Source organism: Vigna umbellata, chromosome 1 (genome assembly GCF_029865625.1).
Source record: "Vigna umbellata cultivar VRB3 chromosome 1, Vumbellata_1.0, whole genome shotgun sequence".
Classification (NCBI taxonomy): Eukaryota; Viridiplantae; Streptophyta; class Magnoliopsida; order Fabales; family Fabaceae; genus Vigna; species Vigna umbellata.
The window spans coordinates 20,731,006-20,756,487 of record NC_142165.1 but is presented as its reverse complement, the minus strand read 5'-3'; the positions used below and the strand labels follow the sequence as shown (position 1 = coordinate 20,756,487).

Sequence of the window (25,482 nt, the reverse complement as noted above, 5' to 3'; positions counted from 1 at the left end):
AAAAATTCTATTTGAGAATATCACAAACAAAAGAATCACTTATGTATTGCTAACTCTATTATATATAAAAATAATATAATTTTAGTATCATTATAAAAAAACAACATAACTAAAATACCAACCAATTTTAAGTTGTTATTATCAAGCTATAAAATATTTTTACGTCAAAACATTGTAAATCACATTTATATATATATATATATATATATATATATATATATATATTAGTTAAATCATCAAATCTGAAAAAATATCTTTTGTCATCAAGACATAAAATAATTCAGCAAACCTAAAATATTAAAACCACATTCACATACCCAGTATAATACTTACCAATTTTTCAAAAATATATTTATATACTTATATATTTATATATTTTGTATCCACTGTTTTGTCTACAAATTTCATTTTCTACTTTTATTAATGCAAACTATTTATTAATTCTTTTAATTTTTAAACTATTTTTTATAACTATTCTCTAAAAATATATTTCTTGTAAATTTAATAATATTTTTATTTTAATAATAATTAAAAAAATAATTTTTATTTTTTAATTGTTATAAGATAAAAGGGAATACATATACATAAAAGTACAATTTTTATGGCTCCAAAGAATATATATATATATATATTTCTATATGTTTATATATCTTATTTTAATAAAGCTATATTAAAAAAAGCAATAAAAAGATTTTGGAGATCAAATCTTGTTGTTAAGCCAAATGGAATTTTAGTGGTTCCAAAGAAAATAAAGATATTTATATAACTACATATTTATATATCTTAATATCAATATGCTTATGATATATATATATATATATATATATATATATATATATATATATATATTATATATATATTATATATTTCTATATATTGATATATCTTATTTCGATAAAGTTACATTAAAAAAGCAATGAAAAGATTTTGAGGTAAAATATTGTTTGTTAAGATACAATTTTAATGACTTCAAAGAAAAGAAAATAATATATCTATCTTTTAATATATCTAATTTCTAAAGATTTATATATCTTGTATCTATATCTCTATACATGTATATAATAAAGTTAAACTGTAACCTTAAACAACAAATCGCAGCAAGGGAGGAAGCATAGTATCTTCTTGTGTGCGGTCTTTACTGCTTTCTGTGTTATTCTTCTTCTTCTCCGATTCTACCTTCCGAGTTGACTCACCTTGCCATGGAGGAACAACACCACCAACAACCTAAACCCAACAACACCAACGCTTCCGACGCCGACCCTTTCCTCTTAAACTACACACCTTCGGATCTCCGAACCGCTTCGGAGTTTCTCGCCACGTGGCTCCCCTTCCTCTCCCGAGATCTCTGCGCTCGCTGCACTCAATCTCTCTCCGATCGTATTCAATCCATCGACCCAGGTCGCAAGACCCTTACTTTTCTCCCAAATTCTCGTTTTTTTCCGTCTGGCTTTCACCCGTTTTTTCTTACGATTTCTGGGTTATTTGGTTTCAGGTGAAGTGCCCCAAAACGACAGCCCCAATGAACAAAACGACGCTGAAGATAACTGCGACACGCATTCGCTGGGGAGTTGGAAAGACGGGGCGGAGGTGAATTCCTGTGTGGAGACTCCGAGCCAGAGAGTTTGTTGGGCCGACATGGCCCAAGAGGATGATGAGTTTGGCGAAGAAGAAAACAACAACAATGGGGTTAATGTTGTTATGGCTAATTCGAATGATGCTTCTGATGTGGGTGTGGCTGTGGCTGAGAAGCCTACTTTGCCTAGGGAGCAGAGGGAGTACATTAGGTTCATGAATGTGAGGCGCAAGAAGGACTTTATCTGCTTTGAGAGGGTTAATGGGAAGCTTGTGAATATTCTTGAAGGGCTTGAACTCCACACAGGGATTTTCAGTCTTGCTGAACAAAAAAGGATTGTCAATTATGTTGCTTCATTACAGGAGATGGGGAAAAGAGGAGAATTGAAAGGTTTGTGATCTCAATTCTCGACTTGTTTCAGTCGTTTATGGATTTTGTTTATGTTTGTATGTCCTGTGTGATCTTGTTATGGGCTTCTGTTTCATTGTGTTATAGTTGTTTAGGTTCAAACGAACTGACATCTGACTGAATTCCATATTTGTTTTGCTATTGCTGCTTTTGAATTTACCTTTGTTAAGGAAAAATGTAACGGGTTGGGGAGTTTAGATAGTTTTCATGAGGAATTGCGTATTTTGGTGTTGACTGACTAAAGACTAATCTCTCAAGAACTAAGATTCATTCACAAGATTCAGAAGATTATATGCCATATAGACAGTCTTAGGAAATGAGAGTCCAACCTTTAACATGTTTAGGTTTAAATCTCATTGTACTCCGAAAAGGAGGAAGAACATAATATGAATTCTCTCTGGACTCAAATGTCAGCAAGATTAACTAATATTTGCACTATTTAAGGGGTTGTCAATGTCATTTAATTCTAGTCGTCAAATTAGAAAATAATCTCCTCCACCCCACACCAAAACGTCCTCCATTGGATTTCTTTTATCAAGAATAAGAGTCATCGAAAATATAATCTCAATTATTTTAAAGTTATGTTTTATAAGATATCATTGAGTGGGGTGCAAGCACTTATAATTTGCTTAGAATTTAGTACACCAAACTTCATGTTTTTACTCATAATTGTGTTCAGAGTTAGTACATAATAAAATCAAGCATGTAGCCGAAATCAGTCACTCGGCATGGCTTATTGTGCTAAAATTTAACGAGAATTGTAAATATCTAATTTTTCATTTATTACATGTGTTGCTTTAGACTTGCAAGTTTAGTTGTTCTCTGAGAGTATGAACTTATTAACGAGATAACAACTTCCATTGGGTGATTCTGTTCTTAACAAGTTTACCACTTGTTGGGACCTATTTGCGTAAACAGAAACTTTGAGGGTTGAATTGTATATTTACTTCGAATATAAATTTAATCAGATTTGTCAATAACATGCTTGTTCTGTCACCTCAGTTATTCTGTTAAGATTTTTAACCACTGTAATTGCTTCTCATTTATCAAGTATCCATATTTGATTCTTTTTGTATTACTAGTTAATGAATTGAATAATTATCCAGATACCTTATTCAGTAAATATTGTCTTCTAATTTGACAGAGATATTATTTACGAAAAAATCAGACTTTAGATCCTGTGGTGGGGTCAATATCAGTATGCTAACGACTTATTTTAAGATGCTGAAAACAAAAAAATACTTTTTTTTTCGCAGAAATTTCCTTGACTATTTAGTGAATGTGTTTGGTGTTGTTTTTTTTCTGATGGACTATATAATGTTAATTCTTCACTTGTTCAGAGCGGACATTTTCTGCTCCCCAAAAGTGGATGAGGGGCAAGGGACGACAAACCATACAATTTGGGTGCTGTTACAATTATGCAGTGGTTAGTCTATATCTCAACCTTCTTTTATGTTTCTTTATTTTGAAAGAGAGTTAAAAGGGACTTAAGTCTCAATATGGTAACGGTTTTGGTTACAGGATAGAGATGGTAACCCACCTGGTATTCTTCCACATTCAATGGTTGATCCTTTACCAGATCTTTTCAAAGTCATCATCCGACGACTGATCAAGTGGCATGTACTACCTCCTACTTGTGTGCCAGACAGTTGCATTGTTAATATATATGAAGAAGGGGACTGTATACCTCCACACATAGATAACCATGACTTTGTTCGACCATTTTGCACTGTCTCATTTCTTAGCGAGTGCAATATAGTTTTTGGATCAAACTTGAAGATTGTAGGTCCTGGTGAATTTGATGGTTCGATTGCTATTCCATTGCCTATGGGGTAAGTATTCAGTCTGGATTTATCTTCTGTGCTCTCATGTGTTTAATTTTTCAATTATTACATTTCTAAGTTAGATTGAATTCTTTTTCAACTTTCTTATTTCTATAAAAGATTCAGAATCTTATAAGTAGTATTTTTTCTCCAGATCTGTACTTGTCTTGAATGGAAATGGAGCTGATGTAGCTAAGCACTGTGTGCCAGCAGTTCCTGCAAAAAGGTACTAAGCGATTTGATATTCTATCAATTGCTGTTAAGTTTTCAAACAAATCACAAATTATTGATATTGTTTTTGTTAAAACTTTTGCTAGGATATCGATCACATTTAGAAGAATGGATGAGTCAAAGAGGCCTTTTGGGTATGTTCCTGAACCTGATCTGCAGGGAATCCAGCCATTGACATATGAAGTTGAGCAGGAAAAGAAATCAGGTGGATACAGATCTGGTCGTCATGTGAGGAGACAAAGAGGGAGAGGAGGTGGCAGGAATGATGCAATGGGATTTGCATCTAGAAATGATAGGTTCTCAGAGCACCGTGACTCGAATCATAATACACCCAGATCGGGAAATAGGTGGAGTAGAAAGCTTGGTAGTTGACTGATGCAGTGTTATTAGGGCCAAAGGTTCCTGATGGTTCACAGTTTTCTGAACTAAGAATCACATGTTAGTTTTGTTCATGAAATCCTTTACATATCAACAAGTTTGTTATGGAGGTTTCTTCACTTTGGTTGTGGGAAAGCTTTACACAGCAGCAATTTTATTATGATTATATGGTGAAGTTGGTCACTTGGGGTGCTGCTTTGGTAACTTTGTCTCCTAGCCTCAGGCCCTAGTGTACATTTGAGTGAACTTTTCTAGTTAATAATGGTTGCTATTTGGTGAGAAGTTGTGGTTCATCTGTTTTTTTAGTACCAAGCTAAAAAGTGGCTGGGCTATAATAAGGCATTTTGAGATATTGGAGATTGATACTTTATATAGTACTGATGAGTGAATTGAACATATTCATTGTTGAGGTATTCATGGTTGCATTGTGAGGTCAGCATTCAGCATTGCTATATTTTTCTGGGTTGAGACTTGCAGCAGCTGGAACAAATTCGAAATTGCTTGCTTGTGAAAAGGTGTTAAATACATTGAAATAGATAATTTTGTCCTTTTATTTTCTGAGTGGAGATTCTATATTTGTTGTATTTACAAAATTTATACATGTGTGGACGTTCACTATACCAATTACTATTGTTTTATGAGGTTTTGGCATATAGGGTATATAATTCGTCTGAGAGAACTTTATGGCAAGGTTGCTTTATCATCTGCATGATCATTGTTTGGCACTATCTTAAAGGAATGCTAACTAACACTACAACTTGAGCTTAATTGGATAATTTATAGATATAGGAGCTATGAATTAAATGATTCATTATATTTTTCTCAATTTATTTTAAGTTTCTTTATAGTTTTTTTATGAATGTTTCAAAAATAGGACTAGTCATTGAACTGACTTAAATTTTATGAATCGGTATTAATAAAATAACAATAGTAATGAACTTTTGAGAAATATTAAATCCGAATTTAATGATACAAAAACTGAAAATAGAACATTTCGTTAGTAACATTTAAAATACATACGAACTTAGGTTTAAGTTTCAACAAGAAAATGTTTTTTAATAGCAACTTTTTGGGAAAGAAAATAATGCGTTTTAAAAAAAATAAAAATGATATTCTCTTTGAATTTCCATTAAGCCTACCAAAAAAAATAAATCGTTGAAAACGAATTGTTTTTTTTAAAGAATAGTATTTGTTGATACGCTTTGTGTCGATATTTTTTTTACCAGATCTCCTGGTCCAATTAGAAACTAGACACTAGATTGGTTAAATATTTATAAATCATGGTATGATATGAATTATTTCCTATCGGAAAAAGTTTCAAGGTATTTTCATCTCAATGCAATGTAGTTTATTCTATACACATAATGACATAATCGCGATTTAAAGTCTATAACACTTATTTAGGGATACAAACAACTTCTACTTGTATTAAAGCGGCATACATTTTAATATAAAATTATAATAATGAACATTTTAAAGACTTGCTAAAAAACGCTTGACTGTGTTCACTGTACTCTTACATTATATGGCACTTCAAATGTTTGATGCCGTGCATTGTTGGAATGCTCAAGCATTTCAAAAAGAGTTCCTACTTCACATTTTCACAGTTTTCTTACTAAAAAGATAAACATATAATTTAATTTTTGCAAACGTAATTAACTATTGTGATCTCTACACATTAATTTGTCAAATTGGGTCTTGTTCATGTAAAACATTGCCGATTTGATCTGTCATTATTGACTCCTAATACATGCATAATTTGATTTTGATTTATATACGTGCAGTGTATTCTTAAGCTTTTTCCGATAAATGTAATGTATTTTTAATCTATCCCCTTACGTATAAGGATTAAATTAAAAATAAACAACCATAAACCAAATTAAGAATGCACTATTCATATAAGATCTAAATTAAAAATTGTACAAGCGCAAAACAATAAATGGTGTAAGGATCAAATTTTGTCCAAAGGTTATTTGTATACAAAAATAGAACAAAGAACTCTAGTGTCATATTCCCTAAATGGGTAAAGTGTTTATTAGTGAAATTGCCAAATATATAATTATTCGTCCCTCAAAATACAAGAAATTGTTTAAAATCGACTGTCATGTTTACCACTCTCCATTGGTAGTATTCCAACTAATCATTACAATTTTTCATTTTAGCTTTGTTTTAAATGGATAGTTATAAAATAAAGCCCACTATGGTTATCTGTTTAAGTGATAATCTTAAGTTCTAACTTCATTCCATTATAGTAAAAACTAAAAGTTCTAAGCTAAATGGTTAATTGGGTGCTAATCATGAACTATCATTAAAAACTTGAGCAACCCTGAAAACTTGAGATATCTATAGCTCAAAATAATAAAGAATACAACAACTACACCAAAAGAAAAATTCACATCCATTGTTACACGAACAACCATATTTTAACCATACCATTGAATGGTCATTTAAACATACATATATTCACCACCTCGAATTGCATTTTCAGCACCTTTTCTCTCCTCTTCAGCTTCCTTTTCTCGCTCCTTCCAGCTCTCATAGGCATGATCATCAGTTTGCAGCTCATACCGACAGATGGGACAAGAATTGTGCTCATCCTGAAATTCAACTCAATTTATATTTAAACATGTCATTTTTAAAGAATTCAATAGTATGAAATGCACAAAGTTGATTTTAGAAGATCATAAAATTTCCAATAGAAAATAGGAGTTAGGGACAATACCAGCCATGGCTTTAGACATGGTGGGTGGAATGTGTGTTTGCATGGCAGCTCTTGCATTTTGTCATTTAAAATTAAATTCTCCCTGCAAATGGCACACTCTGCATCTTTCCCCAAAGTAGCCAGGATTTCCTCTGTGAGAGTGATGACTGGAAGTTTTGCCACAACCTCTTTACTGGCTGGAGGGGCTCTCGGAGCTACAGTACCTTCATCCACCATCTAACAAAAAAAAATACTTCATATCTTCCTTGAGTGAACAGTGTAAATTGTAACATGGAAAGGCTGATTGTATTAGACAAAATTTATATCAATCAAAAGGCAAGTAATTGGAAAGAACTAAAATATGACCAAGGAAATAACAAAATGAGTTTAACTGAGTAAGTTTATATCAACTCACGCTTCAAATGATGCATTAACGTCAATAACAGATACACTAAAGCGAGTGCGTCATGGGACAGTAGTATAAGGATTTAATTAGATGTTGACTTGATACCTAGGCTGTTCGCATTGATTCCTACATCTTTTGGGAAAATAGTACTCTACTGAACCAATTTCAAGTAGCTTACTTTGTTAAATTTAACCTGAAGTAATTCAAGTACGAAGTAGAGCATAAAATGGTCTTAAATACTTCTACCGTGGCCTGTTTTCCTTAGGTTTAAACAGATGACTAAGCCACATTATACCTCTTTCTAGAAACTTATCCAACTTTAGAAAGTCGACCTGGAAACTCAAAGCCATGCTGATATTTGAGAGTAAATTGAAAGTCTGATAAATTATGGTTAACAAAAGCATGCGAAAGATTTTGAATAAATACCAAGGGCACAACTTCTTCCAATCTATTTATAAGATCTTGAAGAATATTGGCTGCATCCTCTTGGGTGGTTCCATTTTCTGCTGAAGCTTGGGAAGATTCGGCAGCAAAGAGTGTAGCAGCTGTTGTCAAGAGGTTTGACTGCACCAACCATTGAGGTTGTGGGGGTTCAGGATCAACCGTAAGGTGCCCCTCAAAAAGGTATCCTGAATCATTGCAAAATGAGATAAACACAAGAAGAGAAAGGTTAATTATTTCAAAACCTCTGAAGGATATGTACAACACATAAACGTGAACAACTATAAATAACAAAAAATGAAAAAGAAAACAAAATTATTTAGAAAGAAAATCACCTCTGTGTGCTTGATTATCTGCAAGTTGTGAAGCTTGCAGTGATGGATTGTCTTCCAGATGCAAATGTTCCCTGGCCTGAGCAATGCAAGCCTTCAAGTGTTCCTTCTCAGAAGGTTCAGAAACAAGCAAATATGCCAGCTCAAAAAGTCCCAGTCCAGCATTCCAGAAACCTGGTGCTGTATATCTGGTCTTCAACACAGTAGCAACTCGGCAAATAACTGAATAAAACTGCCAACACCAGCAACAACAGTCAATCTCCTGCGTTTTAGCTCCTCAGCAAACAATAACAAACATTTTCTTTACCATTAACGTTTTGAGAAAGTAAAGGCTGAACCCATTCTTACACACAGGTCACACCTGAACGAGGGAGCCTACCAAGAAAGCACAGATACAATACATGACACAAATGCAATACTACACAAAATTTTTTAAAATCACAAACACTATACGACCGTAATAAAGATTATATAAACTTAATTTAAATTAACACAAAAATGAAGAAGTTTAATCATAATTCATAAGAGAGAATCCAATCCAAGTTTAAAAAATGACAACAAGTCAACTTAGATCAAGGTTTGAATTGTGGTTGAAATCGTGTTTGCAGTTCCGTCACAATCTTTCATATTACTGAAAGTTGCAGACAAATGCAATTCATATGGCGACAATTACAGTTTACAAGCAATGGGAAACACCCAAAAACCTTAAGTCATAGATTGTATTTTAAAACCTTGACATAGTGCCTGTTTTGACGAAGTTTCTCCACAAAGACTTCTAACATAAAAAATAAAAGAAATGAAATTGACTTCTCCATATATTAAAATTAGTTTATGAACAAATTAAAAATAAAAATTTGTAGCAAATACGTGAGAGAGCTTCCACAAATTAGTTTTTGCACAAACTAATTTTAACTTAAAGGAGAAAACAACTTCAATTTTTTTCTTCTTATTTTTCTCTCCTTTAAGTCCTTAGGGAGAAGTTTGTCCAGTCGGACCCATATACAAAATACTTGTATTTGTATCCAATTTGTGATATGATGATATTAATGTTGTGATATACTGATACTCCAATTTGCATCACTAGAAGACTTCAAGGTGTTCATACAATTTGTTCGTGCTTCCTAGGTGCTTACACATGACATGCAAATGAAAACAATTTCGGTTCCAGCTACAGACTTTTCAGTTGAATCAATGATCATGAGAAAGGTTGATCAACCATTACCTTAATAAATTATTGTTCCATACACAACCATATCTATCAACTCAAGCAAATCAAAGTCAATTTCGGACAAAACGAGGCAGAGCAAAAGGAACTAAACCCAGAAACCTTAAAGTTAAATTGAAGAACGTAGCAAAAATTATAATGAGAAACTGGAACATAAATAGAGAAGAGCATACGGATTGGCGAAGCGATGGAGAAGCTGAAGGATATGAGCTTTGGAGAAGGGATTTGAGGGCCAAAACAGAGGCTTCAAACCTTTGCTTCTTCCCCAATTGTTTCAGCAATTCCTCCAATTCCTGTTTCACCAGATCCTCTGATTCCATTTCTTCTCTTCCTTTTCAACTCGAAACTAGAATTCGAATTCTAATTGAAGTGGTTTTTCTTCAGATTCTGATCAAAACACGGAAATTCAGAAGCGTTTTTGTGTTCTTGATTTGCGTGTTTTGATATTTTTTATATAATTGAGAAATCGTTTTCTTTTGGAAGGGGAAAACCGTAGGGGTTATCGCCTACGGACGAGCTTACTGGCATGTGAGTGAATCTCCCATTTTATACGCCACGTCATTCGAACAAAAGATTGAGTTAATTTGAAAATACTGAATTATTTTTGGTTTAATTTGGATAAATAATTAATTAAATCGGAATATTTACTTTCATTCTTAAATTTATAAAAATTCCCAGTTTTTATAATCATTTTTTATTAAAATATATTTAAAGATTAATTTAACCGAAAATCAGGAACTACTATCGTTACGGATCAATTTGAATAGTTTATATATTTATATTTCCTTTTTTTTTCCAAGAAGTAAATTAGTTGTCTCATATTCAATAATCAAATTCTATCCCTTTAACTTTTCCCCTTTTTCACCATAAAAAAATATTGTTATTGATTAATAATAAATTATTAAATTGTAGCTTATAAAATAGTTGTAGATATAAAATATAATTCTTATAAATGTTAATTTGTAATTGAATTTTAGACGAAGACTAAAGGTGATCAAATAGATTATGTGATTTATGGTAAGCAACTTTATTATAATTTTCTTAATAGAATATTAAATTTTGTACTACTTATTTCAGAGATATTCTTAAGCAAGTTTAATATTGTACAAAAATTTATTCAAATGAGTCACTTAGTTTGTTCTAATCTTTTTTAAAAATAAAAAACTTGTATGGAAATTATCAAAATGTTGGTTGGATGTGTAAACAAATTTGTTCGATTAGGTTTTCCTATTTTGGTAGATTATTTTTTTTTTTAATTCAACGCCAAATCAAAGAACTCAATAAAAAGAATAGGTTAACTGAAATGGAGTCTTAAGATAATTGTAGATTCCAAAACTTGTTTAAAATTTCTAAAAGGTTTGAAAATCAAAATGTACTTAAACACTTAATCTAGAAAACATTTTAAAATATATATAATAACGAAATTCAACAAGCTTGTAAGCTCCAAGAATATTTATAATTTAAAATTCAAAGTATTTTAAAAGAATGCATTTAGTTATGTATTTTCCTACTATGAAAGTATAGTGAATTCAAAACGAGATAAAGGTAAGAAGTACTACAAAGTCACTATAATACGATTAATAAATAATAATATCAAGAAAAATGTATCTCTCACGATTCTTCATGTTATATTTATACATCTAATACATATGAAAATTGTATTAGATTATGAAATTTTCTAATTTTCTAAATTTCTAAATTAAAATAGATTCATTTGTATTTTTTAATACATAAACAATACAAATGAAGCTATATTAATTTATTTACATTATCAAAGTGAAGAGTACTTTTTAAGTTATCCCAGTTTAAAGGAATTAAATAGCAGAATGGATTGTGAAGAAGGGGTGAGGAAGCTTCCTCCATGAGCAAAGGTGTCACATGAAGATTATTCAAAGATTAAGAGGTTTGTATAAAAAGAAGTGTTTTTAACTTTTAAGGGTTTTTCTACTAAAAATAGAGTTTTTTAACTTGTAGAGAAGATTCCAAAAACATTTTGCCAACATATTCTTATAATTACACACTTTGATAATTTTGTTAGTAAAAACTTCTAATAAAATTAAATAAAATAAGTAAAATAAAATTTTTCATAAATTAATATAAAAGCACTTATATTAATTGATTTAAATTTAAGCTAATTTTCTTAATTTTTATATTCTTTATTTACTTTGTTTATTGAAACATATACTAATCTCACCTTTGAAAAAATAATTTCAAACTGTTTTACTTTAAAAAAAAAATTGTTGTGATAAGTCAATTTTATTAAACTTCAATTTTCTCGGTTAATACAATATATATATATATATATATATATATATATATATAATATATATATATATATATATATATATTTATATACCAAATAATTGCTAATAGTTTAGAAATATATCTTATTTAGTTGGTGTTAATAGATGTTGTTTTCCATCCAAATTTGTTAAGATTTTTCAATTGATATTTACTAAACTTCTTCCTTCAGTTGACAACAAATATGATTCTTAAGCTAACACCAACCTACCATGGTTTTTTTTTTTAGAAAATTGTTGTTTTGAGATTTTTTTTTTCTGACATTTTGATTGATGTTGATTGAAAAATTCTTCGAGTTAACGTTGGTAGAAAACAATTCAAATTAATATTGGTCGAATATTTTCTGGTAAGTATTACGAAAAAACCTAACAAACTATTAACAAAAGAATAGCTTTGATGGTAATGGTAAAAAAGCGTCACAAACATTAAAAAAATTCGAGTAAAAAATAACAATGGTCTACAACAACAAAAATAATTATATAACAATGTAATTAAAGAAAAAAAATCGAGTAAAAAATAACAATGGTCTACAACAACAACAAAAATAATTATATAACAACGTAATTAAAGAAAAAAATTCCTATCAACCTAATCGTAATTGACTTAATGAAAAATAGTCGAGTTGTTCTCCCTGCATCTCACCAACTTCACCCTGCACCTCCTAATTCTTTTCTAATTTCAACTGTACCCTGTTAGTGAAAATATTTTGATTTTGTAAAAAGTTGACCCATTCACTACAAAGAGAAACCTTCCTCTGCCGTATCTCAACTTTGAAACCCTACACTCCTTTTGGACTCTTTCGCGCTCCTCCCCTGCTCCCCTCCTGCCTTCTCAACTTTGAAATCATATCAACATATACTCCTCAAATATCACTCTTAGTTTAGAGAGGCTCAGATAAAGTTTATTATGAATGCAAATCCAAATTCTATAAGTAAAAGATTTCCCCACCACAACCATTCATTCTATCACAATAACACTGGCAGCAAGGGACAACAAAAAGGAGAATTATGCACAGAACATCAGAATTTAGTACAAAATGGGGAGATTGAATAATCTCTGCAAAGAACATCCATTAATCATAAAACATCTCAAATACATAGGGAGGTTAAAAAAACTATGCACAATAAACGGAAATGAGCACCCATAAACTAGTTCAAAGTGTAAAAATACAGTGAATCGCAGTTCGAAGTGCGCAACCATTGAACCACACTTCGAAGTGTGGTTAAGGTTTTTAAGATGCACAGTAAAATCGTAGTTCGAAGTGCACCACCATTGAACCACACTTCGAAGTGTGGTTAAGGTTTTTAAGATGCACAGTAAAACCGCAGCTCAAAGTGCGCCACCACTGAACCACACTTTGAAGTGTGGCTAAGGTTTTTTAAATGCACAGTGAAACCACAGATTGAAGTGTGCCACCAATGAACCACAGTTCGAAGTGTGGTTATGGTGTTTAAATATTAAACCAATTCAAGAGCTTTCTGTGATCACCTTCTTCGAGCTTTCTATGACCACCTTCTTCTTGTCCAATATCCACAGCACCACTAACACGCAACACAACCACTACACTCTATAACCTCTCAACTCTCAACCCAGAAAAAAATAAACACTGAAAATGCTAGTCTCATGCAAGTGAAAAAACTGCAAGAGAGAAAGGAGGTGCATGCATACTAGGATTTATACAATCAAGACAGAAGTTGGTGGTTAAGAGGATGGTTGGTAGTTAGGACATCATTTAGTCATTATTAATTCTGTTTTGACTTTAATAAATGAAGGACATATATGTAAATTTGAGGGTGCAGGGTGAAATAGGTGAGATGCAAGAAACATAATTCAAAATAGTTAATCAAACAAAGTCTTAGTCTTAAATAAGTCCACAATGTCACAACCAAAATTTAGTTGATTAAAAAGTATGAATTTTTTAACACATTCAAATTTATTGAATTTTAATTGATCTAATTCCAAATTGATTTCTCTTTCAAATATTTTGCATACATAAAACAATTTAAATTAAATAAATTTTAATTTCTAATTAGAGTATTTCAGTTACCATCAAATGCAACAAATTATTTCAATATCAAATATTTCTTTTAATAATTCAAAAATAAAAATATTGATGATATTTTTCAATTGGTTGATAATATTTGGTCAAGATTTTCAATTTGGAATTTGCAAAAAAAGTTTGTGAATTGATGTCAACCGAAATTGTTCCGTACAGTGACTCAATTATTTAGACCGACATCAATCAATACTACTTTCATACAATATTGATAATTTGGATTTTTGCTGACTTTTTAGTCAATGTGGCTGGAAAATTCTCGAAATTGACACTCGTAGAAAACAATTATATTTAATGTTGAGTGAAATTCTTTTTATTAACATTAGAAAAAAATATCCTAACAAATTATTGATGAAAAATAACATATGTGTCGATGATAATAAATAAATAAATAAATCAGTAGAAATAACTCGCATTCACATTAAAACAAACTCCAATAAATATGAACCAAAAAGTAATAGTATCTCTAACATTGTCTTGTAGTAGCAAAGGGTATTGAGACAAAATCACAAAGAAAGAAAGAAGACAATGCCATGCACACACGTTACAAGTCCTTTTGAACTAAATAGGAAGCTTAACGGCTTCATTAACAGTGTTTTGGTATCAGAAAGTATGATTTTAAACCATATGATTATGCATAAATGAATAATTAAATTAAATTCAACTTTCTTCCATTGACCAAATTACATATATATCTTTGAGGGCTAAAAGGATGCTGAAGAAAAAATAATTAATTGATGAAATCATAACATAAGGAAACAACAAGCTTATTTGGAACATGAGGAAACTCAGTATTTGAGCATTGTACATCTAACAATCAATGGAGAACAATACAATGTCTAAGTTAGAAATCAATCATTTGGTCAGAGCTTTCATATCTATTTTCACACCAAATCAACCCTAGCTATTTTGCATGACAAATTCAAGTACAAGGTGGAAGAAAATTTAAGCTAACAGAAGAACAACAAAAACCAGTTGATAACCAAAATCAAGATACCAAACTGAGGTAGTTTGGAGTCATACACAAGCTTCTATCCTGGGCTCAAATGAAAATGCAGACATGAACTCCATGACTTCTCCATTCATGCAACATTTCGGCAATTCTGTCCATGTGTTGGTCACCAAATCACAGAGAACATAAGTGCATAGCTCAGGAGAGTTCAAGCATATAAGTATCTGATGGCCAGCACCAACACAGTTAATATCTGCCTTCTTTCCATACCATTCTTGAGACATTGCTGCAGCCATTGCAGCAATCTGTTGCCAGCATCTATTTGTGTCGTCGTATTTCCACACCCTAAGACTTGTGCTCTCCAAGAATTCTGATAACAAAACAACCAGCATCTCACCACCACACTCCACAATGTCAATGGAGTACTCACTGAAAACAGGCAACAACCTCGGATACTCAAAAAAGCACTTGGATGTCAAATTGCAAGCTACTACTGTCCCTGAGGAGCTGAGGAAATACACCATTTCCTCACCATCTTTGGTGGTAATGACCGAGGAATATTGCTTAGATGGGCTCCTCTGCATGCTACTTGCCACCACCGTTCCAGCCTTACTAAGGAAGTACACAACATTGTCATCATCATCGGTTGAATCACAATCAATGGAATTGTCATCAACCTCCCTCCTAAGAGCAGTCTCATCTTCCCAACAGCAAGAGCTTGAGTCATAGACTTTGAACAAAAGATTAGGGAGTTCACCGAAGACTAACACAATCTTGTAGGAGATTTGATCTCTGAAAGTTGTACTCATCACAACGGCATTGAGAGGCTGATTTTCTGAGGGGAAATGCAATGGAGGGAGTTCACTACAGGATCCGGTTACTGGATTGCATACAACAAAGTTTCCTGAGAGTTTGCGGTAGCAAACCAGGCCACCAGATGCTGCAACAGGCATGCAGTTTATGTTAGAGTCTTCGAGCGGAAGACGCAAGTGATTGAGTTTTTTCCAACTGTTTTCAGCAGTGTCAAAGACAATGGATTGGTTGAGGCTGGGAGAAACCATCAGAAACCAAGGATCTCTCGAGGGAATGTGTGAGCAGGCAAGCTTGAAACTCAAAGAAGCAGCAGCTGACTTCCATCTCTTGCAGACAGAAGTAAGGCGGAAGAAGGAGGAAGTTGGTAGCCATGAAAGCACCCTCTCTAAGAGATCTTCGTTAAGGTCATCCAGAGAAAAGCCGTTCAAGTGTAAAAAGTCTTCATTTTCTGGAGACTTTCTTTTCAAACTGTGTTCCATTGGCCAAAAATTTGGAGAAAACAACTGCAGAAACAACAAAGGTGTTAAGACGTTATCAAAAAATCAATCTTTTCACTTTAATAGCTTTTATCAATCATAAACACCAATTGATGTGAATTAAGACTTTCAACTTAAATGGGTAACGCCAAAAGTTGTTTATCTGCACCCAAAAAGATCAAAACTTTCCCTATCTTTCCCCAACCCCTGAATTTGCAAGACTCGTTCTTGAATTTTGATGAGTTGAAACCCGTCCACCCCCTGAATTTGCAAGACTCGTTCTTGAATTTTGATGAGTTGAAACCCGTCCACCCCCTCCACTCAAAAAAAGAAAAAAACCTCACAAGCTATACTTTAGAAGCAAAAATAAAACCAGAGACTTCAAAATCCAAAGCAATTTCCCTCTTTTCCCTTTCCGACTAACCCTATTAGCAGAAATCCACGTACAAGAAAAGAAAATGGTAGAAAGAGTCAGTCCAGACAGAAGGGGTTTCATTAGAAGAAGTGGTGAGTAAGCATCAAAGAGCACAGGAATAATGATGAGAGAAGAACATAAGTAATCAAAGGTAGACAAGTACCTGATAACGGAAGTGAGGCAGTTGCTCCTATGTTGAAAGTGGATAAGCAAGACACAGTGAGTGAGTGAGTGAATGCGTTGGAGAAGACAGTATTGTGTGTTTAAAGAGGAGTTTGGAGAAGGAAATCAGAAGAAAGTGAAAAAGGGTAAAAGGGAAAGCGAAGCCAACAAGTAGGAAGAGAGGTAGGAAGCTTCCCGTGGAACTCTTTTGGTTGGATATTGGATGGTTGACACTTGAGAGAGTATCATGTGATGAGAAGGCACACGCACAAGCACACGCACACGCCACACCACACCACACACCCGTGTGTGGCTTCTTACTCTTAAAAACATAAATCGTGTACCGTTGGATTAGATAACAAGAGCATAACTCGTTGACTTTTGATAGTGGCGCCTTGTGGTGGCTAGCTACCTATGCTTTGGATTCGGGTTGAAAAAGAGAAAAGGGTGCACTCAGCACGCAAACAAAAAACCGCTGGGTAATAGTTTAATCATTTTAGGTTTGCATAAAAGAAAGAGAAAGGACCACTTAGTTGTTTCAAAGTGGATATCGGCAATGTCAATTTTGTCAAAGGGAAGAAGGGTTGGGTTTTGTCTGGAACTCGTGCGGTTTTCGGCTGACCTTCCTACAGCAAAAGCAAGAAGCAACCATCTATTCTTCCTCCCTTTTGGCTCCTCGTTGAAGAATCTTTGTCTTCTTTTGGTTTGCTTTGTTGGTTTCTACAAGTCAATGCTCAAGCCCCATCCATAAGACAAGTATTTTTTATTACAACAAACCAAAGGGTTAGATTAGTGTGGGAAGGCCAAATGTTGAAAAGCAAAAGCAGTTAATTCTGATCTTTTTCTTTTCTGCTCCTCGTATGCTTTCACCTCTACCAGATGCTCGCACAACCAAAAGCCGCTAAGGTCTTAATCCACGCATCATACAACCTCATTTTCTTAAATTAGCCTTTACCGAAAAAAGTAGAAAATGCCTCTATTCAACTTTCTCTCCATTCAATCTTCCTACAATTTACCTGAACAAAACTAGTTCATGGGTTTCAACAAGACAATGGATGCACGACTAAGGGCCCAGAGTTTCTGTATCAGATGCAAATCAATTTCAAAATGGAATATTGCAATATAATCTCTTTCTTTCATTACTGCATGTAATCACTTACAATTAGAGAAACAGACACAAAGATGTTATTGTATAAATTTATGTACAAAACATTTCTCAATTGAAAAAGATATTCTTAAATGTAACTTTAAACATGATAGTGTTTTTATTTTTTTGAGGAAGCTGGAAATTTTCACGGATGCCATTTCATAATGCTCGATTTAAATCTGTATCACCAATTAAGAATAATATAATTTAAGTGTAATTAATTAATTCAACAAAATTGGATAAAAATTTTATAGATATTTAAAAAAAATGGCTTTCTAAATAATTAAACCAAAGAAAGTCAACAGTAGAAGTTCAAGGCAACTAGGAGAATTGTGTTTCTTGTACAAAGGGGAGAGATAAGGACAAAGGGATTATATTCTATAAGAAAAAATAGATCAGGAAATCCATCTAGAACTGTTACAAATAAGATCCAAGGTTATTGCAAATAATGAAACCCCGGACAAAAATTTCCCAACTCACCACCTTTTTCGATGATGGGATAATTAAATGATAAGAAGAAATAACAAAAAAAGCTGCACCACGAGGTCAGCTGATATTTCCATTTCCTTTGTCATTTCAGTGGGAAAAACCGATGCCAGAAATTTGTTTGCCCGCGTCTTCAACTGGAATAGAAGACTCGTTTGCACTGACATATCCATTACCATAATACGTATTATCTTTAGCTGTAATCAACTTGTCTTTAACCACAGCCTTGTGTTCTAAATCTTCCACGTTTCGATGATCCCTTGAAACGGAAGAATGCTTACCGAAGAAGGAAGGGTCATTCGGTGAACCAGGACAAGAACCAGACGACCTAACCATATCAGTATTATCTTGCTCGTCTGAAGTCCCTTCAAATGATCTGTCCGTTATATCTACATCCCCCAAATCGTTGACGGCTTGAGAAATAGGCACAGATGTTGATTCAACAGCACTGCAAGAAATTTCATTTGCAATACCAGTTGAATCAACATTAATCATGCCCGTATCCTCAAACTGCTCTCTTTTCGCTTCTGAGTTCAATCCAGCAGAAGACTCGCAATCATAGGTGGAAGAAACTTTCGATTCTGGACTATTATCAGATGGCAAAACCTCAGAACCTCTACTACAAGTTAAAGTTTTTATTTTCGAAAGGAGGCAGCCATCTTGTTGAGTTTGTCCAGGCTCCACTTCCACTTCTGTTGTTTGAACTTCTGCTATCCCTGAAGATTCGCTAGTTTGAATTTGAAGGCCTGATGGCCGGGCACTACACCTGTCCAGGATCAAATCGAAAATCACTAAACCACTTTTTCAAGAGAGAAGCTAAAAAATATTATCATTAAAAAGGGCAATGACAGAGCACAACCAAAGATGAAGCTTGACAAAGAAGTAAACACCGGAACTAAATCCCTAACTTAAACATCTGTCTATCAATTAGTTTCATGAAAATGCATCATTAAAGATTGTGGCTAACATTATCTAATCAATTAAATGGATTAGGAAACCACCAGTAAATTTGGTCCAAGATGGCATGGACTAGATTTATAATGCAACTTAGAGCCAGGGACCAAATTAACCGATAGTTACCAAGTTGAGCCAAATACGGCCCATATCAGCCATCAAAAATCACCTAAATTTGTACTCACAGGCTCAACTTGATACAATGTAAAGAAAAGCCAGCTATTTGGTAAAGAAGTATCGTTCAGAAGAAGTGAAAATACAAACCACGAATACTCTGAAATTATTGGTGCGTGCGTGACAGAGAAGCAAAGAGAGCATTAGCCTTTATCAGAATCACAAGAATACCTGCTATACAAAAGCATATATGCTCCCTCAGAAAGTACGTCTTCCAACTCCACAGTCGTAACCTGAGAAATTTAATGGAACACAAATGAAGATACTGAAAGACTGGCAGTTCAAGCACATTAGACAGGGTACTCGGAGTCCAAAAAGAAAAATATTCAAACTTGGACTAGGAGACCAAGAAATCTACCTTCCAGTCATCAATCCTATACCAGTTCCCCAGGAAGTCCTTGATGTAGCAGATGTAATGACCGAAAAATGAAGCATTTAGCATATCAATATGTACCACAACACCGTACAACTTATAAACATCAGATCCATCTCCAGCTTCACTCATATAAGGGCTAAGATTTAAAGTCTCAGGGAAGGCTATTCTCTTGTTAAGTTTCCCAAACCTCCCACTCTGCATGTACACAACACCCCAAAAAAAGAAATGAGAAAGTTGATAAGAATAGTTAACAGTTCAAGCCTTTCATGCTTCTGTATACTAGTAGGCTGTATGTAAGTCTAGATGATATTAGTAAGACCTGAAATCTTTTCAAGGCGACAGTAAGAATATTTGGAGCACATTTCACAGTAAGGCGTTTCCATGCCTTGACATAATCCTTGCACCTGCATGCAGCGGGAAACTTCTTTAACAACAGGATATTCCTAACAGAAAAAATACATTACCAAAAGCACATATTTGAATTATATTTTAATTGGCAACTTACTTTCCACCATTGACACTTTTCCTATTTATAATTTTTTTGCCAAATTGTAAGTCTCAGTTATCCAAATAAACGCATCAAAATTTAAAAAATAAAAGTAACATCAACAGCCTCCACTAAGCATGAAACAAACTTAAATGAGAAATCCGGTATCATCAGACCAAAAAGAAACTGCTAAACTAAACATAATTTTATGGTTGATTTTTACGAAAAACAAATTTTGCTCTACCCATAAAACTACATAGCATCGTCATAAATCAATTTAAGCTTGTAATTTGACAGGAGACATCATATAATCACCACCTTCCAAATTCTTTTATAAAAGCTAAACCAAGAAGACAGATAACTTGAACTTAATAACATCCATAATTGAATCCAATAAATGCTTGTAATTTGTTCAGTAATACATAATAATTATCATTTTGCATCAAAAGTAAGGAGGCAGGTGTCGGTACAAAATGGTTTTATCATAGTTACATAATTTTTATAGATGGCTAGAAGTTGTACAAGCTGACATCTTGGTTATAAAAATTAAGGGCTGTGGTAAAATTTATGTAGATGAAACTAATACAGTGACTATATTATAGTCCTTCAATAGTTGCAAGCCCAAATTTAGAATTCAGTTTCGAAGATAATTTAGTTAAGTTATTACAATGTTAATAATTTAGTTTTTTAACTTATTACATTGTTATTGTTCATGGTTTACTGCTACAGAACATCGTTGTGAACTTAATTTTCTCCCCAGACCAAGGACATCTAACTTCCCTTTCAATTCATAATCTAAAATCATCACGTTATCCTCCTCCACATTCGATTCATCAAACTACAAAAACAGTTATTATAATTAATATTAATTTTTAATGATGCTGAGATCAATGGCAAGAAAATATTTGCAATGTTTAAACATTGGCATGGTACATGGTACAAGTATATCTCAATAGGAAGAGTAACCTTACCCCTCACATTTATACATATTTTCCCCATCAAGTGGCTCCCTGGCAGTAAACTGATCTAGACATTCCTCCAAGGAGGCAGCATCTCCATGGATCTCAACTGTTAAATCCATCATATTTTCATACTGTTTTGAAATCTTTTCACATTTTGTGCAAACCACCTATTTAGTTTCAGAAGAAAAAAGAATAAACAGACCGCCACATCCATGTCAGTATCAAAATAGAAAAATGCATTATTTTGACATTACATAAAGGCTTTATTCCCGAATACTGTAAAGGTTTCTTCCATTGATTCCATATTGCATAATAAAGTCAAAATCTAAAGATTGATAATTGAAGGAAGAGAAACAAAATTCGCCCTCTCAGCCCATTTCATGATAGAGAACGAAACATTTCAAACTAGAGACTCTCGGGTCCTATCTAAGTATCCATGTCTGGTTTAGTCTTTCTTTCTTTGCTTTTGAAATAAATTCTGTAAAAAGCAGAACTTGCAAACAGTTTTGTGGAACCAAATGTTTCTATAAGAAAATTGGTTAAGCAATTTGATCTCCCTTGTTTCTAGAGATTGAAATTGAAAATAAATATCATCCTTATCAGTAATCATTTGGAGTTCAAAATAGAAACCAAATAGGATATTAAATTACTCTAAAAAGTCAAACCTTAAATATAGATGAAATTATGGACTCCCAGTTCTTAAGTTAGACAACTAATAAAGTTCAAAGACAGATGAAAAAAAATAAAACAAATTTCACTTCATCCCAGCCAACATAATCAGTAACATTTTTATTTGCATTATACATGTAATGAAACAATAGAAAAGTAAAAAGAAAAGCTTATTTCAATCTGATTAAATGTCCAACCTCAGATTGTAGACGGCCACCAAATATGTGTTGAATAAGGGTAGTCTCCTGGAGGTTAGGAGGGACAGTTTTTTCTCCGCCAAACTCATCAAGGCAAACTGATTGCATGGTATCAATGGAAAACCTACAAAAAGAAAGCATTGGAAAAATTACCTTCTACGTTTACCAAACACAATATAATATAAAGAGATTATTCAAAACAGAGAATGAACACTTCACCATAAAAAGTGAAACGATAATGTTAGAAGGAAAAAAACCTCATAAACTCATGAGCATCTTCTTGTCTTCCATAGCCCAGAGTACCACCAATATTAGGCAATCGAGAGAGAATATTCATAGGAGAAAACACCTGTGAACTTTGCATTGTTCTTTCAACATGATTTTCAAATTCACATAGAAAGCACCAATCATTACAACTGCCTGGAGAACCAAAAAATGATAACATAAGCATGAGGAAGATTTGAGTTCCCAGTAAAAAGGTCTGAGTTATGACTTTACATTCTCGACGGTGACCCTTCTCCAACAAGTAGGCAACAAGTGGTCTTGTGAATGAGAGGCACTGAAGAACCACATTTGCAAAGCAGCTAAAAAAATTGCAATAAATGTAGATTATTTTCCATATCCTCTAATTGTAAATATCACGAATAGTGCAATAAAGTTGAAGCTCAGTCATGAAATGAACAAACCTGTTTCCACAATTCAATAGCCCGCAAGGAGGAAATCCTAGCTTGTTCCAGTTAAAATATTTGACAAATTCAACATAGGGAAAAAGAACCTAAACAAGACAACGCATGTGCATGTGAGAAAATACACCAAATGTAGCCCTATAAACAAAATAACATCGGAGACTCAGGCACTTTGGGAAGGCTCCAGAAGGAGTCAGCAACTTGTGCTGATTGAGCTGTTCCTTGGGTAAAGAGCACAAAATTTCTACGTGGTCCAAATATCAAGGGTCTAAAGAAACAACCCAGAAAAAAAAATCAAGAACACACCACTGTTGCCTTATGAAGTTGAGGAGAGGCGCATCTTTGGTAATTGATTGATTATTACATAAAAATCCTAAAAGCCCAAGATTGTCCATCCTGATCATTGAAGCTAACGGGATAAAACAATAAAACTACAACTTTGGTATTTCAGGTCCCTAACCAGCAAGTAGATTAAGGTTTTGCAAATTGCAAATCATACCATATAAGACTAACGCAAATAGGCAAATATTAATATTTTCCTTTCCATAATTGGAAATCATAATCTTATAGTCTTAGCATCATGTGTATTTACTAAATAAGGAAGAGTACCAGAAACTAGTCATATGTATTAGTATTTTCCTTTTTTTAATCGGAAATCATAGTAATATATGCTTATTACCTTGTGTATTTACTCATAAGGAAGACAAATGCAAAACAGTCCCAAGTATGAATATTTTTCTCTTTTCTTGATGGTAAATCATAATCTTAAATTCTTATTATCTTGTGTATTAACCTAATAAGGAATAGTAATGCAACATAGTCACATGTATTAGTATTTTCCTTTTCTCCCCCTGACGCGAAGACTTTCTTTACTACGCTGCATGCATTTTGCACATCATCCTCAAGGCAATATAACCTAGCACCTCAGAGTTTCGCTTTCCCTTTCACAACCAACAGTAAGCAAAACACATAACATGAATTTGTAATTAGATCAATAAAAGAAACTTACATCTTTAGGCTGCTTAATTGGCCTATAAATTGTTCCACGGGCAGGTATCAGCGCAATCGATGAAGAGCTCTTACCCCCAGCAGCAGAAGACTTAAACCCACGATTAATTACCCCATTTTGAGACGGGCTTCTTGCACCAGCTTGGTGAAAATCCTTGCATACTGTCTTATGCCCAGACCTCCAATGCGACTGCTGGCATTCTTGGGAGCTGCAAAATCCACATAAACATAAAGAAATTAAATCTAGCCACCCCTCCTTTTTCCCGTTCGAATACCAAAATTTATTAAATATATATATAGAAACACGTCAATTTTTTCAGGAAAATCCACATTCATTTCACACCACATAAAATAATTAATATCAAGTAACAACCAAAACTTTCCAAAAGAAAACTATATCCTTATTTCGTTGGTAACTATGTCATTAGTACGGAATATCTACCAATTTTATCAATGACTAATCACTACAAGAGATTCTAACCACTTTTAGTATGTAGGCGTTTAATTTTCATCCACGATACTCCAATTCAAAACTTTACTAAAAAAATCCAAACACAGTTCCAGTACTACTCAAACCACCAACACAATTGTCCATGCTCTAAATTACCACTACACCAAATAAATTAAAACTAAATAAATAGATAAATGAATTAATTAATAAAACTCCGGGTAATGATAACGATCACATTGGTGATTAAAGAAAGGAACCGTACCAATAAAGAACCGCTTTGCAGCGCGAGCACTTCTTGGAGGAGGGGGTGGCGCAGACGGCGCAGAGAGAATCGTCGGCGGAGGATAGAACGCCGGGCATTGCGTCGGCGAGGGCGTGGTGCTGGTCCCCTTCGAAATTGGCGTCGACCTCGAAGTACTTGGAAGCGGTGGACTTGACGAAAAAGTGAACCCCAACTGCCACGACGATCACGGAGAGCAACAGCTGCAGGAACCAATTCAGATCCCACGACACTCCAACCACAACAAGCATCTACGTCGTCGTCGATTGCGTCCCTACTCCGATTCTAGGGTTTTTCCATCGATCACGCAATACATCACATCCTCCAATTAGGGTTTTCTCCTTCTTCAATATACTTATATTCCTCTTCCAATCTTATATCATCTTCTACCTATCACACACACACACACTCTCTCTCCCTCTCAAATTCTGTTATTTGTATCAGGAACTTCGGTATAGATATATAATAAAAAAATAATCAATTTACAATTAATATCTTACTCAAACTATAATATAATAATAACAAATATTTATGATATATTGTAACCGTTTTTTATTCTTGCTTTCCTGTGACACTTGTGCTTCTTTGTAACTGAAACAATGAATGCCCTATCATGTGGGAATCCATTCTGGGAAAGAGAAAGAAAAGCGTGATAATAATAAGATCCTCATCAACAGCCAAAACAGAAAAGTGTCAACAAATTATGAAATGATTATTATTCATTAATGATTTTTGTCATGGATTATTAATGTATGATTAAAATTCAATAGTCTTATGCTCCTAAATTACATTGAAAATATTATAAATTCCTAAAAATATAATTATAAAAGTAACCCACTGTATGGAATTCTTTATTTTCCCGTTGGTTTTTAAAGTTAAATTATTTGTCTCTTGTTTATTTCCTAACTATGT

General features: G+C 33.4%; 4 protein-coding genes across 4 annotated transcripts; 1 reads left to right on the top strand and 3 right to left on the bottom strand.

The window, feature by feature from the left end:
• The first annotated feature begins 1,073 nt into the window (after positions 1-1,073).
• LOC124845635 (RNA demethylase ALKBH9B-like) lies at positions 1,074-5,051 on the top strand. The gene is made up of 6 exons (XM_047322764.2): positions 1,074-1,398; positions 1,493-1,963; positions 3,322-3,407; positions 3,503-3,813; positions 3,959-4,030; positions 4,122-5,051. Exons 1-6 carry the CDS (start codon positions 1,200-1,202, stop codon positions 4,405-4,407), a joined length of 1,425 nt encoding a protein of 474 aa, XP_047178720.1. The 5' UTR covers positions 1,074-1,199; the 3' UTR covers positions 4,408-5,051.
• Positions 5,052-6,735: 1,684 nt separating this feature from the next.
• AIP2 (RING/U-box superfamily protein) lies at positions 6,736-9,999 on the bottom strand. The gene is made up of 5 exons (XM_047322753.2): positions 9,692-9,999; positions 8,297-8,525; positions 7,947-8,149; positions 7,136-7,351; positions 6,736-7,010 (listed from the first exon to the last, which is right to left on the bottom strand). The coding sequence occupies exons 1-5, from the start codon at positions 9,836-9,838 to the stop codon at positions 6,861-6,863; spliced, it is 945 nt and encodes a 314-aa protein (XP_047178709.1). The 5' UTR covers positions 9,839-9,999; the 3' UTR covers positions 6,736-6,860.
• A 4,589-nt stretch (positions 10,000-14,588) lies between these two features.
• On the bottom strand, positions 14,589-17,777 carry LOC124845618 (F-box only protein 13-like). Its single transcript, XM_047322745.2, has 2 exons — positions 16,695-17,777; positions 14,589-16,143 (listed from the first exon to the last, which is right to left on the bottom strand). The coding sequence occupies exon 2, from the start codon at positions 16,117-16,119 to the stop codon at positions 14,893-14,895; it is 1,227 nt and encodes a 408-aa protein (XP_047178701.1). The 5' UTR covers positions 16,120-16,143; positions 16,695-17,777; the 3' UTR covers positions 14,589-14,892.
• Positions 17,778-18,197: 420 nt separating this feature from the next.
• LOC124845610 (ubiquitin carboxyl-terminal hydrolase 18-like) lies at positions 18,198-25,164 on the bottom strand. The gene is made up of 11 exons (XM_047322733.2): positions 24,553-25,164; positions 23,841-24,048; positions 22,832-22,920; positions 22,644-22,729; positions 22,403-22,565; positions 22,146-22,269; positions 21,289-21,446; positions 20,150-20,234; positions 19,813-20,025; positions 19,626-19,687; positions 18,198-19,092 (listed from the first exon to the last, which is right to left on the bottom strand). Exons 1-11 carry the CDS (start codon positions 24,819-24,821, stop codon positions 18,417-18,419), a joined length of 2,133 nt encoding a protein of 710 aa, XP_047178689.1. The 5' UTR covers positions 24,822-25,164; the 3' UTR covers positions 18,198-18,416.
• Positions 25,165-25,482: the final 318 nt, after the last annotated feature.

Excerpts from the sequence above, each read along its gene's own strand:
- LOC124845635 (XM_047322764.2), top strand. The coding sequence starts at position 1,200 with ATGGAGGAACAACACCACCAACAACCTAAACCCAACAACACCAACGCT. Across the intron at positions 1,964-3,321 it reads GAAAAGAGGAGAATTGAAAG|AGCGGACATTTTCTGCTCCC; the intron begins GTTTGTGATCTC and ends TCACTTGTTCAG. Across the intron at positions 3,408-3,502 it reads GCTGTTACAATTATGCAGTG|GATAGAGATGGTAACCCACC; the intron begins GTTAGTCTATAT and ends TTTTGGTTACAG.
- AIP2 (XM_047322753.2), bottom strand. The coding sequence starts at position 9,838 with ATGGAATCAGAGGATCTGGTGAAACAGGAATTGGAGGAATTGCTGAAA. Across the intron at positions 8,526-9,691 it reads CTCCATCGCTTCGCCAATCC|TTTTATTCAGTTATTTGCCG; the intron begins GTATGCTCTTCT and ends TGGTGTTGGCAG. Across the intron at positions 8,150-8,296 it reads AGATAATCAAGCACACAGAG|GATACCTTTTTGAGGGGCAC; the intron begins GTGATTTTCTTT and ends GCAATGATTCAG.
- LOC124845618 (XM_047322745.2), bottom strand. The coding sequence starts at position 16,119 with ATGGAACACAGTTTGAAAAGAAAGTCTCCAGAAAATGAAGACTTTTTA.
- LOC124845610 (XM_047322733.2), bottom strand. The coding sequence starts at position 24,821 with ATGCTTGTTGTGGTTGGAGTGTCGTGGGATCTGAATTGGTTCCTGCAG. Across the intron at positions 22,921-23,840 it reads CAATTAAGCAGCCTAAAGAT|GTTCTTTTTCCCTATGTTGA; the intron begins GTAAGTTTCTTT and ends TGTCTTGTTTAG. Across the intron at positions 22,566-22,643 it reads GAAGGGTCACCGTCGAGAAT|GCAGTTGTAATGATTGGTGC; the intron begins GTAAAGTCATAA and ends TTGGTTCTCCAG.